The following is a 20,012-nucleotide window of genomic DNA, read 5'->3' as shown; positions in this document are numbered from 1 at the left end:
GGTTGGGTGTGGGGATGGGGGAAGTGGGGATCACAGGAAGGCCTTTCCGCCAGAAAAATATTATTGAAACATAGCAAAGAAGTTCCTGTTCGTGAGGAGAGCAGGGTGAACCACAAAAGCTGATGGCCGCACCAACCAAACAGACGCCATTTTTAATAAGGATGCCCGATGCCTCTTTTGCTACTACATGAGCTTCCCTATTCAAAACCCTAGGAACAAACAGAAACAAAAAATGTACAAAAAAATCTCTTAAGAGAAAAATATCCAAAGCTATTACAGAGGCAGCCCAATCCAAAGTGTACGAAGATCCATTCAAAAAATGCCACTAACTCCTTGCACTAGAGAACAAAGAAATATGCTCAAGATGGAGACTACGAGTCAATAAAAGACCATTCCTAAGAGCCTCAGCCTCCCATTGCCGAAGCAGAAAAGCCTCAGCCAAACTTGCACTTAGCAGCTAGAGACGCACCCTTGTCGTTTTTAACAGACTATAACATACTCAAATCACAGCAGATCAACAAGTTAATGACAGCTTCAAGTACTGAAAGGAGACATTTAACACGGTTCGAGTTTTAGTTTTCAGCAACAAAGATCTGTTCAGATGTGCTTCAAGAAACCTAATTAGAGACAGGAAGTATATTTAATATACACAAAGGAAGAACCTAGTCAGCTTGGAGAATCAGATTTCAGATCAGAGATTCAGTTTGGGTTGTGATGAATTAGGTTGATTCACTGCTTGCCTGAACTAGTAGGGTGCATTGAAGCCATGCTTGCCATCAGGTAAGCAAGGAGCATCATGTGGATTTATGGCTCACCTGAACAAATGCTTCAGCCTACAGACAAAGCTTACAATCACGCAAGCCTTTTCCCTTTCCGGCAAATCTGCCTCAGAATAGATTGCAGATGCATAATACAACCAAATGTTTATTGGAAAACCAGAATATTTTGAGCCTCCATCTTGTACACGTGTAACAAAATCCTCTTAACGACGGCATGCGGTACCAAATCCAGCAGAACATGATGAACAACCAAAACCAAGTGTTCTTTTACCCCCCAAAAAAGTTTGTTCTTTATACAAGCAAGTAATGAACCAATAAACACATGAACTTCTGCAACACATACAATTTTAATCCCTGTTGAAAAAGAGAAAGGGGCGTGGGGGGGGAGGGGGGAGGGGGGGGATGGACACATAACAGTATACCCTCATTTATAACCTAGAAGAAATTTTCTTAAGCTAGACCTGAACATATGTACCTCCTCCAAGGTTAAACTGGAAAAATGAAAATGTATGAAACCATTTGCAACAGAAAACTAAATTCCCATTTTCCCCAGCAGCTTTCAGAGGCTCCAATCAGTAACTTTTCAGACGAGCAAATTCACTTTCGACCACCGGTTCCCATTCGTGGTTTCCCTTTCACCTCACTCTCCTGCACATCCCAGACCATCGACAAATCCGGCAAAACACAAGGGGGATTTTCAGTCATCATGACAATGATGATGATAATAGGAATAATACGAGTGAATTAAAAATATGAGTAGAACTAATTCTATGCATTCAGATTGGAGATTTTCTGGTATGGTAGTTTTCTTTTCCATGTATAAATTCTATGCACTTCTTAAAAATATCCAAAACCATGAAGTGCAAAGACAAGATAAAAAAATAAAGTTCAGAAAGTACAAATAGAGTTCAGAAAGTACACACATGAGCAGAAACATACCTGTGGAACATGAAGGAAAATGTAGTTTTTTGCGGTTGCTGGGTTATGATTCTCTGCGCCCTTACTCCAGTCGTAACACACCTATAGAGAGGCATGAAATGTCCATGGGAACAGAGCTCAACAACAAACCTCAACTTGATCACACATTCAAGAGAATTTTGACAAAATAACATATCTGTGGCTTGGATACATTAACATCAGGATGGGAATGTCCGTGTAATAATGAAGAATTTCTTCTTCTTTTTTCCATTAAAAGGAACATTACAGCGCCAAGGATATGCATGTCTCTAAGTGCCCTCTCCGGGGAAAGAGGTATGCTGGGAACTGGAAAATCAGAGGACCGGCTAAAAAACCAGCCTCATGATTTGTTTCCATACTTAAGAAAAGATTGATCTGGGAGCCATTGAATAAAATTAACATCAAGACTGGATCATGAAAAAATGAAGGATCACCCCCCCCCCCTAAAAAAAAAAAAAAAAAAAAAAAAGGCTTTGCATCCAAGGATATACAGGTCTCTCAGTGCCCTCGTGCCCAAAGAAAGAGGTTTGCTGGGAACTGGAAAATCAAAGGACTGACTAAAAAACCAGCCTCATGATTCATCTCCATACTTGAAAAAAAGATTGATCTGGATAAAATCTGCTCTTAAGCATTAAATCTCATGAAGATCATGGAGGAGCCCCTATGGTAAGAGGTTTTCCACAAGAATCCGACACCTAACCTTGGTGATCTAAGCATGTCCTCCAACTTTCCTTTTTGGAAAAGGTTTCCTGTGGGCAGGGGAGTGGGGGAGGATGGCATCTTCAGAAGATTTCAAACACCAGAAGGATGGTGCTGGATTTTACTTTCTTTTTTTTTTCTTTTTTTTTTTTTTGGGGGGGGGGGGGGGGGGGGAAGATAAAGGATCACTTGTCATTTAGTGTGTAAAATACTGTCCATAAGGTAATTGATTCCATTATTTTCTTTTTCTTCTTTTAGTAATTCATTACATGGAAACAGAGACATACCGCATATGCAAATATTGAGCCATCATTGTTGAAGGTGCTGCAAGGAATAGGTTGACTGCACCTAGACATGGCCTGGAAAATCAGATAAGGTAGTGTTGGTATAGATGCAAAAATTTGATTCCCAAGAAATATTATGGTTTTCACTTTTCAGACAAGTGAAGATGGCATCATCCAGGAGAGGAGTTAAAAAGATTATAATCAGAAAAATTGGGTAGGGGGAAGGGGGGCTATAATTTTTAGAGGTAAAAAGTTTTTCTTCTCCATGCTCATTGGAAGGTGTTAACAACAAACCAATAAACATGTTTCAGGTGTCTATCTAATCTCTTGTATCGATTGGCCTTTAAATCCTTTGCTTGCAAGTCACAACCACTTTCTTGATTTATATTATATATTCTGTTTCTGTGACCTAACTAGTCTTCTTGTCTTCTAATTAGCCTGTTCTGTCCTTTTAGAGCCTTCACAATTGTTGGGGTTTCAGACCTTGCACCCGAAGAGTTATCCTAAGTAAGTACTTCTCTTGAGTTTCAAGTTTCAACTCGAAGTGACAGAATCAGGTGTGCATCTTCTTGTAAGTCTCTTAGGAAGTCATCTTGTCTACAGCAGCATGTCCAAAAATAGTCAGAAAACATTGTCTTCTCATCAAGAGTTTGCTTATCCTCCAAAAAGGTTGGTAATTAGTTTAATTCAGAAATATCATGTAAAATAATTAGTATGCAATGAAACCAAGAACAACTGTTGGCTCTAAATAAGAATGAAACAGAAAAGAAAGCTATTAGTAAGCACACCTTGAGTCTCTGTTTACTGTCCTTGTCCCAAAAATTAAAAGCGCCATCAGAGCCCGATGTTGCAAAAGTATAGTGCACCTGGAAGAAGGCATAACCACATAAGCTCTAAAAAATTGAATCAAGCAACAGATAAAATCAAATCTAGTCTGACTCAAGCTCAGAAGTATCCAATAGGGAAATAGTTTGAAGGGAAAAAAGAATATCTGAAACATATGGAACACTTCTATAATTATTGGTAACACAAACAAACAAGTAATAAAAATTATTTAAAGGAGGAAAATAGGGTGCAACAAACCACCAAGGAGGCAAAAACACAGATAGCACCCAATAACAACAAAAGAACTAAACCCCACCTTTAAGAGCTCAGACCTCATAACAGAAAGTCATTCCCATAAGAGAATATCAGAGTAAAAACTCCTCTCTTGGCCAACTTATTGACCACTCTAGGTTGCAATCATGGTTTAAGATCTTGGCGATATCTCTCTTTTTCAAAAAGGTGAGACGAGATGTATGGGGAGTTATAACTGTACAAAAACTCGACCGAGATCTCGCCAAGATCTTGCCTATATCTCGTCTCGCTCTCTACTTTTTTGAAGAAAAAACACTATGCAGGAAGGATTTTGGTGTTTTTTCTTGAGGATCTCCATTCCTACACCCATTGAAACTTAAAGAGTAGAGAATATTACCTCCTCATCCACATTTGTAGTTACCTTAATTTTCAATGTATGTGAATTTGACTCATCAGTCATCAATGTTAATTTTTAAACAATTAAGTAATTATCTATAATGTCTTTTAAATCCTTATAATTATGTTGTGTCATGTGTTGATTGTGGAATGTGGATTGTGGAATTGAGCATACTGGCCTAGGGACCAAAGAGTCAGAGACTACTTACATAGGGTACAAAGTCAAAGTACCATTTTAGGTTTGATTAACTGATGTTTCTATCGTATTTAGAAGGCCTAAAATAGGGTAAATACCAAGTTTCAGGGGCTACAAAAATCATATGGCCACCAAGACCGACCACCGAGTAAACCGAGAAAAAATACATGATCTCGCTGAGATCTCACCAGATCTCTCTTTTTTGGATCAGCAAGATGGGGGCGAGAGCGAGATCTTAAACCTTGGTTGCAATTGAGGAGGAATCCATGTAGAGGTAAGGCAATCAATGAGTTTAACTAGATGCGCAAATCTCCATGGCTCCTCACTAACATCTCCCATTCCTTTTTTTTCGTAAACAGGTGCTTTGCACGTTCAGATACAGCAATGATGCTGGTTGACTATAAAAAAAAAATGCCCCTCAGGATCTGAATAGTGAATGTTTCACAGGCATTCAATATAAATGATCCTACTTTCAATGTTCCAATTTTTCAGATCAAACAAATAACCTCATGTCAGTTTTTTCCCCTTATGTTTCTTTTTATCCATCGATTTTACTGGTCATGCAAGCAACTAAAAGGATTTGAAAGTAAACAATCACTAGTAACGTAAAACTCAAAAGTACATGCTGTAACATATGATTTCCATGATCAATAGAGAACTTCCACACACTCCAGTTGAAGATGGATTTACATAATTTTTGTGGAATATTTGGATATGAATTAACGAGAATCCTTTTAGATCTCCTGACTTTTGATGTATTTATTGCATGCATACATGTACTGATGTATGTGAGACATACATACTGTCCTACACAGATTAACAAAAATCTTTAAGCTTTCCAAAAAATAAAGGGAAAAAATAGAAGTCATAAAAGTCAGTGAACTTTGTCTTTGTACCAAGTACCAACGCATGCTCTATTGACACATGGCACATACAATAGACAAGGGCTATGTCCATTTAATGAGGACCCACACCCATCTAACTGATCACCCTTTTTTTTTTTCTTTTTTTTTGGTTTCAAGATAAATATCTAGCAGGTCAAATTTCAGCACAAATCAACCACAGGAAGTGGTGATGTGAGCTCAGAAGTTCCACAAAATTACAATAATGCCTAATGGAATCTAAGGGCATTTCTGTAGTATTATCACTTTAAATTTACATTTAAAATACATCCCTTCCACGTTTGTTTTGTTCAAAAATTGCACCAGTGACATGGGCATCAGATCCTCTATCCTGTGGACCAACTGATGTTCGCCACCGGCAAGTTGATCCACAGGATAAAGTTCACGAAACCTTGTGATGTTTAACAATATCCATAAATGTATAAACTAATAACAAATAGAGACAATGAACAAGCATAGTAATTCTACCTGATATGTACCCTCCTCATAGAGTAGAAAGGAAGGTCCATCATCAAATTCAGTAGATTACCATTTACCACAACATTTCATGATGCAATCATACAAGGCTGCAAGCAATAAGGCATATCAACAAATCCGTATGGGTGGATTTGTTGTTTGTTTAGTCCTGGGTCTATATTTTTCCCTCCATTATGCTTTCTTGAGTATCACTCAATGTGACTTTGTATCTTTCAACTATTTTACCTCCTAATAGAATATCTTTTGTATTCACCAAAAATAAATAAAAAGAATATCTTTTGTTGCTTTTCCAAAAAAAGTTACAGGTACATCCAACCCCTTCTTTTTATAATTACCACATAGACTGTCTTTTAGCTGAATCTATAACGTGAGAGAAGAAATCAACCTCAACTCAAATGAATCATTGGGGTTGAGAATCTCAGGCATGATGAATAACGATAAACTTAAAATAAAAAACCAATTATTGATAAAGATATCTGTAATAATATCAGAGATTAAGAAACCAGCAACATAGAGAAGAAGAAGAAGATAAGGTGAAGATAGAAGAAACTGAGATAGGGAGAAAGGCCAGAAATGATAGAGATTGATCACCCTATCATGGACTGGCTATCGCTTTATATAGACTATCAACCGACTCTTTGTAGGATGTCTACTACGTAAATCTAATCACATTACGAAACAGCTACAGACATAACAACTAACTACAACTTATGCATGACCCCATGGTACACAACTCCATAACAACTTTAACAATAACCATTTGTAGCAGCCAAATAGAAATACAAATTCCTTTAAAGCTATCTGAAGGGCAACCAAGAATCTTACAGGATGGAAGTTTAAAGCATTGACCGAGTATATCTCATTTCCCTCTCTATGGCATTTGAAAGTAAAATTTTTACTTTGTTGTGAGTCATCCAAATGATGAACACCCACCCTCCCCTCTATCGAGCCGACCTGAAACAGCACATACCCAGATTCAGCAAACTCAACAATAGATCCATAAAAGGTCAATAATCATTCCATAAAATGGTAGAATCTATCACACTTCTATCAAATTTAAAGGCTTACATAATTGTGAAAGAACAAGACAATCAACACGGATATTCAAAACAACAAGGGGAAGACAAGCATTTAAGGCATGGTTTCATGGTAAACAAAACTATTAGCTATAGAGAAGTGAGAAATAACCCGGTGATCTAGTAAGAACAGGTAGGATCCCTTGTAATGTTGTAAGTGTGTCTTTTGTATACCCAAATAAAGCAGGTCATGCAAAAAATAATCTCCAAAACATCCATTGTACGTAGTATCTAACATGGAGCTCTGCACAAAACCCTAAATTAAAGAGTGTTGAATGTAGCCCAATTTTAGTCACCATACAGCATTCTATCCTGCCTATTCTTTCCTATTTTCAACCTCATATGAATAACAGTTGGGAGGATGGGGGAACTACTCATTCTGAAGGCAGGAATGACCTAAATTGCAATAGAATCCCTTAAGCATTGAACAAGTTTCCAAGAATCTCATTATAATCCCCTAGGTTACCCTTTGCATCATCACCATCCTTCTTTGAGCAAAAAAAACCACCATACACCAGTTCAATAACACGTGTTTGTTGGAATGACTAATAAGAAGTCCTATAAAATGGCAAAACCAGAACCTTAAGACACCCTATATGATGTAGGTGCACAATTGTGGACCGATCCAAAGTTCCAAACCCATATGGGTATCCAGACAGAGATGAATTGGACACATATTTGAGTTTTTGGTCAAGTAGGATTTTAGAAAGCTTTATTTATTCGGAAATATTATGTGATACTTTTATTTTAAGTAAGACTTAGGGTAAGAGTAGAGTTGGTTTACTTGTTTCCTAATTTGAGTTTATTCCTTAGCAAGGATTAAAGTATCGGTATTGGTCGCCGTATCGGTCGGCCAAAATTAAGATACGTATTGGAGGGCATCGTATCGTATCGTATCGTATCGGAGATACGCTAAGATATGCTAAAGACACACAAATGGATTGGAAACAATTTTTTAAACACTTTTGCATAAAGAATTTGTTAAAAAAAGCTATTAATAACATGTATTATGCATAAATACTAAATTGAGTGTATCGCACTAAGAATTCAAGGTTTGTAGTTATTCCATAAATGTAAAATCCATATTCTCAACCTTGATTTCCACTTTAGTTAGAGAGAAATATGGCTGGTAGCAATTTCGGAACAAAAACCCTCAAAAAATCGTGTTTTTCTGAAAAATTACCCATCTCGGCCATTATATGACCGTAGCGCACTATATCGGTACATACCGATACGTACTGATCGATACTCACCGATACGTACCGATACATACCAAAACATACATTTCACCTCGATTTTATATTTTTCATAAAGTCGTATCGGTGCATATCGTATCGTATCGTATCGATGTGTATCGGTGGTGTATTGATGCACATCGGTATGTATCGTAGGATATATATCGATACGAAAGGATTTTAAAAATTTCATGTATCGTATCGGTCGGCTAAATTTAAGATACGTATCAGAGGGTATCGTATCAGTATTGGAGATACTTTAAACCATGTTCCTTAGTAGAGTAGGTTTCTATTTTGATCAAGGTTCGAAATCTTATTTCGTTTTCGTATTCCGGTGGTTTGATTTCGGTGAGTTACATGATTTTTTTAATTTTTTTTTTTACTCTGTTGCCTGTTTCGTTGGTCAAATGGCCATATTATCACCTGAAACTTGGTGGGGAGCTTGTTTTAAGGTTAATAAACATGCTTAGAACTTATATTTGCAAAAATATTAAAACATAACAGTGTTTTAGAGTTGCAACCTTGTTTGGCAGCACATCAAACTATTCTGGAGATTTTATGAAATATTGCTAGAACAAGATATAATATGATAGTAAAGCAAGTAAATAATGCATCCAAGCCATGATCAAAATATACCTCAACATTAATTAACTAATATTTAGAGTACTAGAGTAATATAGTATGCAACTCCCTAACTCCCAAGTCCCAACTAAAGTCCTCCACTCCTGTCTTACTCTTAAATCTCAAAGTCCCAAAAGGAAATATCCCAAGTCCCAAACATGTATTTATGTTACTATTTAAAAAAAAAAAAGGTTTTTATGGAAAGTGGTTTACCTTTCCAAGGCTTAGAAATGTGTAGATCTTCAACTTGGAGTGATCTTCAACGGAATAGATGTGATGATGTGGCAAACAACTTAGCAATGCATTGATTTTGTGAAGTTACAGTCGAGTTGGGTCGAGACAAACGAGTTGGAGTCAAAATTTCGACTCCTCACGAAATGATGTATAAATAGCATATGGGTTGCAACATTTCGACGAGATAATGTTACACGAAATTTTGGCAAGATACCGAAATTTCGACCGAAACATTATACTTTTTTCATTTCGTAGGTTGTTTCATCTCGGTAATAAATAAAAAAAATTTAAATCTGAAATTTTTGAGATATCGGCAAGATTTCAAACCATGGTTTTGATATGGGTTATTCTCTTATAAATATGTAACCGATGGACAAGTATTGGACAGAATAGAAGAATGAACTAGTGAATGTGTTTTGGTTGAAGCCTGAGGGTTGTGTGTGCTTCCCCCCCCCCCTTTGGTGTGATTTCCCTCTCCCCTGCAACTCTGAGTATCCTCTTAGGGATTCTTCCCTTTCCTTACCGGCCCTCCATCGTGGTATCCCCAGATTGAATGGGTTTGGATCAGTTCATGGTTTTTCTTATTCTTTATCTTGTTTTCTCTATTTACTACCCCCCAATCTCTCTTATTCTGATTTATCATTTTTCTTACCTCTACTTCCAAGTTTACCCGTTTCCCTATACGTGCTCCTTTTGTGTTTTAAGTTGAACCTCTATTCTACCCAAAAAAATAAATTGAACCTCCATATTTTTACAGTTTTGCCACATATTTGCTTAGTGGAATTGTGTCTTATAGTCTCTTATTTTTGTGAGGCCCATAGCCATTCCATACACAAATCTAGTTATGGAATCTTTTGTGTTCAAATTTAGAGTATGCTTCTCCCATGGAAAGTTTTCTAATCTATTGACTGATGAGAGGCAACACGACAATTTTGTCTCATGATTTATGGTGGATATGTTATCAAAGGCCGACCAAATTATTATTAGGTCTGAGGATCGTGTCTTTGTCGAGTTCTTCATCTCTCAATATTGTGACGGTGCTTTTTGTGAAGTGTTTGATTCCCCTCAATGCATTATTAAATTGGGTCGAGATTGGTTGGAAGAACGAAACATCCTCGATTATGATGAAAATTTGTGCACCCTTCAGCCTATCCAGATGCATCAGAAATTTTTTCTTCACGGGTTGGTGATGTAGTGCAGGCCCAATGATTGGGCTTCAAAGGAGGTTCAAGTCTGGCCCTTATTTTGGGGCTATTGATCCAGTCAGCTTCTACCCATGTTGCCATCGATTCTGGCAAGATATGCCATATCGAGCAGCCAGCTTGCAGGGGGAGTTTGAAAGAAATCAGTAAGGTTCATTCCCCCTCCCATTGTCCCAACATATTTGGGAGTTTTTCTTTCAATTTGGTGGGCCCCATAGCCAATTTTCTTGGAGATATATTAGGGGATCAATCAACTTTAATTGGAGGAAGATATCTTCCAAAATATCTTCCAGATTTAGTGAATATCGATCAGCTCTGTTTAGGAAAAGTATTATTCATCCAATGCTGATTTGAAGGAAGATGTTTCCAGACTTGCGCCAGCTGTGTGGAGATGTGGTTGTGCTCACGATTGTGGACTCTAGAAGATCCTCAAGCCAGCTCGTATTAAGGAGATAATTCAGGACAAAAAAAAATGAGTTAATTTAGGAATATTTTCTTCATAAAAAGGAAGTATCTACTCAAATTTGGTGGGCCCAAGACAACTTGCGTGGAGAGCTTTGAGTCCAAGACAGTTGCTATGTGGGGTTTTAGAAGTTTATTATTCAAGTTATTTCTACTTTTACGTAATAGGTAGTTTCTACATTTCAGGATCCTTTAGTTGTTAGGATTTTATTTTGTTTCTAGAAGACTTTGCTGTAGCTGATTATAAATGTAAGTGGGCGGACAGAAAGAAAAAATAAGAACGAAAGAAAATAAAGGAGAGCTTTGGCTTGAAGTTGTTAGATGCCGTGGGTGAGAGACCCGAGTCTGAGATAGACTACCCTTATACCCCCATTCCCTAACCCTCCTCCTTATCTTTCTCTATTTTCTATTTTATTCTCAGTTTATATATAATTTTGAGGTGCTGATTAATAAAGTTGATGCAGTGTATAGAAAATTTCAATCTGCCTATAGAGTTGGTTCTTCGAGCTAGCTACTACATTAGTTGGTTGAATCGAAGGACATATTGACAATACAACCACATGACGAGCCGAATGAGTCGACACAAGAGGACCGAAAAACTAGAAGATTGTGGATCAATTAATGATGGACATCAGGACAGTGCCAACCATTCTTCATCATGAGTTTGTTCTCCCCCATGATTTTCCATACTTGAATGCACCTCCCAAGATTCATATCTTGAATTTTTGTTCGCGGTGCAAATAAGGAGCAATTCACCCCCTGCTTGTGAAATTTTATTGTTACCGTTCTACAAAACTTGTGGATGAGTTTTTCTCAAGATCGAGGGAGTTGATACAGGTGCACAACCGTGGACTGATCCAAATCCATCTGGGTATCCAATATTTGAGTCTTTGGTCCAATAGGATTTTAGGAAGCTTTATTTAGGAATATCATGTAATATTTTATTTTAAGTAGGACTTAGAGTAGGAGTTGAGTTGGTTTACTTTTTTCCTAATTTGAATTTATTCCTTGGTAGAGGAGGTTTCTATTTTGATATAGCTTTTACTCTTATAAATGTGTAGCCGATGGACAAGTATTGTACTAAATAGAAGAATGAATTAGTGAATGTGTTTGGTGGAAGCCTGAAGGATTGAGGACATCAATAGTTGTAATATAGAAACCTAACCAAACACTTGACTAAACATAAATTTTATTTTGAGACAAAGATCATATTGCTTCTTTTTTTTTTTTGGGTTGGGGGCTAACCATAGTTGTCACGGCGCTAAGGCGAATCAAGGCGGTGGAGGGTTGTCTAAGCGCTTAGGCGAGAAGGCGCCCGCCTTAAGGCAAACAAGGCGAACAAGTGTTATTTTTTATTTTTCCTATTTTCTAACATTATTTAGTAAGTTATATATACTTTGTATCATAAAAAATCAAGATTAAGCCACATTTAGCCATATCAAATCATAAAAAATTAACATTAAGTCATATTAAGTTATAAAAAAATCAATATTTAGAGAAATGCTCTTATTCTATAATAAGTTTGATTGGTCAATGATTTTATTTTTACATGAGACTTTTTGTATTAGTTATAACATAAAACCAGCTTTCTAACAAGTCTAAGATTACTTAAATATGAGTTGCAATGACAAAGTTATGCTTCAATCAAACTTATTTTTAAGTACGCGAATACAGTTAAAATCGCCTGAATGAAAATAATTTTATGAATATCAAAACAAAATATTATTTTACCGAACTTTTGGTTTTTAGCAATGTTTTAACATGATAGAATTTATAAAATTTTCATAATTGAGAAAAACCCTAGCATTTAAAAGTTGAAAATCGTCCCTATAACCAAAATCCAGTTTTTGTTCTTGGATTGGGGGTTGACTTTTTATCCTTTAAAAATTTGATTTTTAAACTATTTTTATTGGATTCAACACAAGGCGACATGCAGTGCAACAAGGCGGCTGTCGCCTAGGCCCCAAGCAAACCGCCTGGACGCCTAGTCGTCGCCTAGGCGACGCCTTGACAACTATGGGGCTAACTGTAGTTTAAAAGATCATGTAACATTAGAAGAAGATTCAACTATGAATCACAAGGTTCTTGACCACATAAGAAGAGTATGCAGAAGAATGGTGTCTGATCAAGCCCTAGGAAATAATGTGCCACTGGTTCGAAAAGATATTAGGATATTCTTAACCAAAAACTTGGGATTCCTAAGTTCTATCCTAGCTTAACCCTTTCCCCTATTTAAGTCTAGCTTTTCTACCTTTCTCATTGGTTGCTTTGACACCAACTTGTTTTCTAGGGTGCCAGGCTAGCCAAACAAACTACTACTCTTTTTTTTTTCTTTTCCTTCCCCCCCCCCTAAAGGATGGCCTAATACATCTGTAACCATGAACAAGAACCGTAAAAGAAGTGGTAGTCTCCATACTATGAACAAAAAAAGAAGTTGTAGTCTCTATACACTCACAAACATAGACGAAGGAGAAAGATAATGCCGGATTCACGGAAAGATATATAACAAATAGTTATAAGAAGTACCCATTCTTAATAATTAATAAATTTCTTTTCAATACGATATCAGGAATGGGGGATCCCACTGTAAAGCGGCATTACCCAAGTATTTCACGAAACTGCAAAATTTCAAACGAAAGCTAGAAGGTTTCGATAGATGGTTTCAAGGCCCAAATGGCCAAATTAGGCCACAAAACTTCTAGGAAACCTTATTCCGGACCCTCTAAACATAGTGGAACCCTTAGATTGTAAAAATATAAACACCCAAGATAGCAGTTTGACTTCAGATCCTAGGTTGGTGGTACTAATATACGTTGTACACTGTTGTATGCATTCTCTAATATGGCCTCTTCCATTCAAAATTTAGTACTAGAACACACGATTCAATTAAAACAATTAAAATATGCATTACAAATGAATAAACATAAAATTATAAACCACTTCACAATAATCAAATGTTATATACTCATTCCACGCTTGTATAGGAGTGCTTTGGCCAAAAAATAGATAAATAAATAAATAAATAAAAATAAGAAAAATTTCACATACCTTAGAATAGAATACAAATCAATTTCGATCCATTTCGTTCGAAACTATACATTTTGTATCAAAGGTTTGTATCATTTTGATTGACGATACCGAAACATTGCACTTTTTACATATTGCACAGAGTTTTGTTTCGACATCTTGCGAAACTGAAATATTTGAGAAATTTTGGTGAAACCTTGAACATTGCCAAGTGGTGGTCTTGCTTTTGCAAGGTCCTAGGAGGGGTAAGTTTGGAGACGGTCCTAACCTTCAACATTTTTTGTGGCCACTCCCAAGACTCAAAACCAAGCATTTGCCCTAGTAGTCCAAACCTTTTACAGTTACTCCAAGCAATGGTCCCTTATGGGAGAGCCCATTCTAGTTGCATCAATACTTTCCTGAATTAGGTTCCCATGCCTTAAGGATATAAGAGCAACCTAGTGCACGAGGCTCCCACTAATGCAGGGTTTGGGAGGGGCAAGTTGTACGCAGCCTTACCCCCTGCTTCGCAGGAGAGGTTGTTTCCAGGTTTTGAAACTGGTGCAGTATTTGTGGTGCCTTAAGGATATAAAGAACCACAAATACTAACCTATTGGTGCCAAAACAAAGAACTCATATGGGTATAACGAATTAACTATTCAAGACGATTAGGTTTCAGTACCATGTGTATATTGCTCTAAGTGATGGTTGGACCAAGAACATATTTTCAATATTCAACAACATGAACGACCATTTAAATTTATAGGAAGAAGAAAGCTACCTGGTCATGTGGCCCCTGCACCAGCACGGGGGCAATGAGGGGGAGCACGAGGGCATCAACAGGGGTGGGTATTTTGTATTCCAAAGGGGCAGGGCTATCATTTCGCTCCCCCTGTGTTTGGGCGTAGGGGCCACGTGACCAGGTAGCATTTGTTTCCCCTAAATTTATATAAGGGCAGTAAAACGCTACCTCATTGGCTGGGCGCAAGGGCCATGTGACCAATGGGAGGGCACAAGGGAGCATCTTCAGCACAAGGCAGCGCAGTCTTTTCGCAGCCGCTGTGTTTAAGCATAGACACACAATAGCGGGTAGCGTTCTTTCTTCCTTTAGATAATTATTTTTCTTTGGGGAGGTTTGGGGGGCCTATTCTGACTCATTTGTCTTGTGCAATATATGGATGCATTACATAATAACATTTTATTTGTTCAGCAAAAAGGCCATTTGGCATCAACAGATTCTATTTCATGTAGGTAATTATATATTGTGTACTTTCCAAAAGATAAGTTGAATCCAACAGGCATTTAAAAAGAATCCATTTCAAACTTCAAACAGGTGATACAAGACAGTGCTATTATTCTCTCTGACTCAGACAGTATTATTATTGGAGCAGTATGTAACACAAAGGTGAAAATGAAGAAGCTAGCTTGATTGAATAACATGCTTCCATGGTTCTGTCAAAACAATGAAAAAAGAGAAATAGAAGCAAAGGAAGCATTCAACAAATTCATACATAGATGAACAAAACCAATGTATTTACCAAGAAACCTTGCTGATCAGGAAATGCTGCAACACATCTTGTCTGATACTTCAGGGGAGAAGTGATTCTCTTAAACTCGGTCTGTTGATAAATAAACGAATGACTATACTTAGTCACTAAAAAAAGTGGGGCAAGTAATTGAGAATTGAAGAACTGGTAATTTTTTGCTCAATCATTTTGGACCATTAAGAATGTTAGAATATAAAATAACTAAACAGGTTGGACCTCATGGGTCCTACAATCAAATGTTTGACATGAATCTGCATCAGTTGATGTATAGACAGGGATAGGAAGAGAGGAGAATTTATAAGAAAATGAAAGGAAATGTTTAGGTCAACAACAGGAGCCTTATAAGACTGACCTGCAAATCAAAATTTTACATAGTTTTACTACTTATTGCTACTATATTTGAGAACTCAGTATTTCAGCAACTATTTAATCTCTTACAGTAGTGAAAAGTAAATCAATACCTGAGGATTTTGCAAGTTAAAAACAATCAAATTTCGATCAGCGGTACCAACGACCATCAGGGGATGATTAACTGTTAGAGAATAACAGCGATCAGGGAGTTGTTGAGTATGCACGGGATGTTGTTGTCGAGTATCCCAGTACCTGAACAGATTAGTAAAACCATCAAAAGACCATCCATATTTTCACTTAATTAACAACTGTTACTTGAACAATTCCACCACTGAAGTACCTAAGCGGGAAAGAAATCTATGGTTATGAAGAAAATAAATGAAGAAATCAAAGCGTACTTCAGGGTTTTATCCCAGCTTCCTGTAACTAAGAGATTCATCTGTGGAATCCAAGCAAGCTCTTTGACAGGTGCATCGTGCATTGCCACGGTCACAGCTGGACCACCTGCCATCAGTGGCCACATCTTAACTTGCTTATCGCAACCCCCAGAAAAGACGGTCGTTCCATCATCCTTCCAAGTCGAGCATAAGACCTACACATATACCATCATATACCATACTAGCACTTAAATAATTAAAAATTGCAAGATTCAAGTCTGCAAATCCAACAAATCATTAGCTTATTACAGGCTGGTCATGATTGGTAGATGCTTTCGGCACGCTGCCAAGAGTGGTCCCTGACTTCATGATCTCCCAGCATCTAACCTACCAAATTTCACACACAAAAACGAAATGTGCATTTCAGATTACACTTTACGAATTTGGAAACTATCAAAGGAAAACAAATCAATGAAAGAATAAAGGAAAGGCGGTAAAGGAAGAGACAAATTTAGAAAAATGAAAAGGTAATATATAATTACAATCTTCACTTCAAATTAGCACAAATCATATAGACCACAAAGGGAACAATTAAGGAGAGGGGAAGTAGGTACAAACTTTATTGCGGTAGCGATCAAACAGACCTGATTGTCCCAAGAAGTAGCAACGAGGTAATTTCCCTTGGGACTGAAACTAAGGCTAGAAACCGAATCTGATGGAGGTTGAACAACCTGTATCAATCAAAATATTAAAAAAACTGAGTAACAACACTTGATTTCAAGCTAATTAACCTAAAAACGAGTTCGAAACGGTATAAAATCTGGCAGAAAATAAGCTCCAATATCAAGAATTCAATACCTCAACCGACTTATTAGGATTTGGATTTGCATAAAGATTAGCCATTGTTGTTCACCTTGAAACCTTCGTTCCACAAAAAAAATAACCTTAAACCTGTACTTCTCGAATATAGCGTTCTTCAGTCCTCCGTAACTCCTGGCATTCCTAACGCATACCCTAAAAGCTACACATCTGTGGAGGCGAAGAGTGGTTTCACATGTGAGTGAGAGCGTGTGACAGAGGGAAGAAACAGAGGGAGAGGAGTAAATGCAGTTGATTTGACAGGGAGGGAACGGTTGTGGGAAGAATATATGAACAGAGGAGATGGCGTCAAAGACACGCGCCTCCGGTTCACAATGTTTACCAGGAAAAAAATAATAATAATATTGTAATCAACTGCCAGAGAAAGTATTTTGCTATTTCTTTGGGCCAAAGAGCCCCGTCCTGCTGTTGTAGGAAACATCAGCGTATAGGATTAATAAAAGGGTGTGCATCAAGCCATCAACATCTTCACTGTTCTAGGTATGCGTAAAATCGTCATATTAAGTGCTTTATTTTTCGGTCTTTCCTGAACCAGCAGGATAAGGTTTTTTTTTTGTTTTTTCTATTATTTTGGATGGAGTTGAAACTGTGTGATAATCAAACAGAATTTTTAATATTTTAGATTTTCAATACAGTGTGGAAGAGAGACCCCATAAATATAGGATAATTATTATTTCCTTCGATACAAGATGGATTTAAAAAAAAAGAAAAATTATTATTGTTAATCTCATCTTACAACCATCATGACCCATAGTGAAAGAGTACATCATTCCCGTGGATTTCCTATGAGGTCTGTGATTTCTTGGCTAAATTTTTCCCTCACCCTTCATACTGGTCTCAAGAATTGATAATCAAATTGGTGAATCAATTTGAATTGAAATTGACTATGAATAATTTGGAATCCAACCGATTTGATATGGTCAATACACGCCCAAAACCCTTGGATTTTTTTTCCCCCTTTGAGAACTAATTCTTGGGTTCTTGGGACCAGTTCTATTCCTATCTAATCTAGATCAAAATCAACAATGATTGATTCCTTTTAATTGTTCATTGGGGTTCCCAGTCGTCAAATGTGCATTTGGCGCTTAGCGTGGCTGGAGAAGATCTAAATTTAAAAAAACATGGCTTGTTACCAATATAGCAAACATCTGCAACATGACATCTAAGGTAAATATAGTTTGAATCGAATTGATGAAATAAAAAATATAGTTTAAAATATATATATGGGAGCATACATGATATCGGCAGTATACCCAACATTTTTCCTATACATATATATATATATATAATTATATGAGGGTGCACCTTCATATCAACTCATCCGACGAGTAATTTCTTACTTTTTATTTTTTTAGATACTTTAAAATACCCAAATTATGCCTTTTTTTCTCATGATTAAATCGTTTTTTTTTTTTTCCAACTCTTAGTTTTACTATCGTCAATTATTTATGTTTTATTAATAAAAGTGGGCCCATAACTTATATTTTTATTTTTATTCTTCTTGCTTTTACCAAAAAAATAAAAAACTTCTTATTCTTTTTGCTTCTGTAGTAAACCCATCCCTGTATGTAGGTCATCCATTACATCACCCACTCTTCTTTCAGCCTCCTCGCCTCTCCCCATAGTTAGTAAATTCGGATTCAGGAATTATTCGGACGGATAATTATTCGGAATAATTCGGACGATTAATTTAAGGATTCGGTCAAAAAAGCGGTCAAAAAATCTTATTGGGGTTTTTTTTTTTTAAAAAAATTGTTTTTTATTTTTTTTATTTTTATTTTTGGTTTTTTTTTAAAATAATGTTTAAATGGACCGAATAATTCGGTTTAATTCGGATTCGGTCCGAATTATTCGCGATTTATATTCATTTTGGAAAAAATCACGAATTTTAAAAATTTTTATTTTTAATTCGGATTCGGTCCGAATTTTTGATAAAATTCGGAAAAATTCGATTCGGCCGAATAATTCACGAATTATTTGGCCGAATTGATAACTATGCCTCTCCCCCATCTTAATCCCCACCGCCACCCCTTTTCCCACCTTTTTTTTTTTTCAAGGTAAAAATGTGACTCTCCTTTTCATCACCCAAAATATGAGCCCCATTGTGAGGTTGAGCCCAATGGTAAAATCATCATGGTGTTAGGTTCTATATATGATCTGTCATAAAATATTGTTTTTGACAAAAGGTTTTGTGCATAGTCATGTATGATGCATGATCATGCACAAAATTGTCAGATGAAGTTGGGAGGCACTGTAAACCTTTATCCCCATTCAATGGCTTTTGTGGTTGATCGTGCGTTATGCATGACTATCCACAAATCCCTTCCCCATTTTCTTATGAGAATAAATTTTGCTATTTTTATTTTATTTTATTTTATTTTATTTTTTTTATTATTTTCTTTTGCTATATGTTATTTTTTATTCATTCTTTGAAAAAAAAAATGCCCACCAACCGTATACAACTTTCGAGGTGAGGATTTTTTTATTTTTTTATTATTTATTTATTTTATTATTATTATTATTATTTTTGAGAAAAAGTATATATGGGGGAGTGTGGTTCCTAGTTCCTACGCCATACACATATGGAGTGTTTAAATGATCGGGTCACCCCCAATGAAATGGAATATCTTTGTGAATGCTTCCATGTGTGCTCTCGTTGGTCCTTGTGCACGCATAAGAACCACACTTCCCACAAGAAACACTTCTCCCTTTTTTTTATAAGGGAAGGAATTTTATCCATCCTTGTGACTCTACTTTGACCAACATGCCAATGGGAGGGCATGCAAGAACATCGACCACACAGGGATAGTGCAACCTTTTATATAATCGATGCTCTTGTGCATTGACACAAGAGCCATAGTGGTAGTTAGAGTTCTTTCACCCTTGTTTTATATATCATATGGGGATGCATATTCTGTTTGGGAGCGCACCTTTCTGCCCAGGCACAAGTGGTATGAAAGTGACTCTCATGGCCCTTCTGATCGATGCCCAAGTGTGCACTCTCATTGGTTGGGGGCATTGGTGGTGCAATGGCTACACTCCTAGATAGAAAAACATTTTTCTATATCATATGCTAAGAATCATATGAGATAGGGATTTGGGTCATATATTTTCGACAACCCTAATTGAAGTTTGGAGGTGACCTAATCTACATTACAAGTCAAGCCCCAATTCAGAGAAGATATTATATGCCTAAAAAATAAACAGGAAGAGAGTTCTCTAAAAGGCAGTATGACCCTTACACTAACGCAAGGC

General features: G+C 36.8%; 1 protein-coding gene across 1 annotated transcript; it reads right to left on the bottom strand.

Moving 5' to 3' along the window:
- Window positions 1-1,021: 1,021 nt before the first annotated feature.
- Window positions 1,022-17,079, bottom strand: LOC122071555 (protein RAE1-like). Its single transcript, XM_042635924.1, has 11 exons — window positions 16,737-17,079; window positions 16,523-16,609; window positions 16,188-16,265; window positions 15,900-16,093; window positions 15,612-15,753; window positions 15,142-15,222; window positions 6,593-6,721; window positions 3,508-3,585; window positions 2,723-2,794; window positions 1,719-1,799; window positions 1,022-1,427 (listed from the first exon to the last, which is right to left on the bottom strand). The coding sequence occupies exons 1-11, from the start codon at window positions 16,779-16,781 to the stop codon at window positions 1,377-1,379; spliced, it is 1,038 nt and encodes a 345-aa protein (XP_042491858.1). The 5' UTR covers window positions 16,782-17,079; the 3' UTR covers window positions 1,022-1,376.
- Window positions 17,080-20,012: the final 2,933 nt, after the last annotated feature.

This window comes from Macadamia integrifolia, unplaced genomic scaffold, assembly GCF_013358625.1.
Source record: "Macadamia integrifolia cultivar HAES 741 unplaced genomic scaffold, SCU_Mint_v3 scaffold_267A, whole genome shotgun sequence".
Lineage (NCBI taxonomy): Eukaryota > Viridiplantae > Streptophyta > Magnoliopsida > Proteales > Proteaceae > Macadamia > Macadamia integrifolia.
The sequence above is the reverse complement of the archived record's forward strand: the minus strand, read 5'-3'. Positions and strand labels throughout refer to the sequence as shown.

Coding starts and splice junctions, on each gene's coding strand:
- LOC122071555 (XM_042635924.1), bottom strand. CDS start 16,781: ATGGCTAATCTTTATGCAAATCCAAATCCTAATAAGTCGGTTGAG. Junction 16,610..16,736: donor ATCCTAATAAGTCGGTTGAG/GTATTGAATTCT, acceptor TGATTGATACAG/GTTGTTCAACCTCCATCAGA. Junction 2,795..3,507: donor ACAGTAAACAGAGACTCAAG/GTGTGCTTACTA, acceptor CTGATTTTCCAG/GCCATGTCTAGGTGCAGTCA.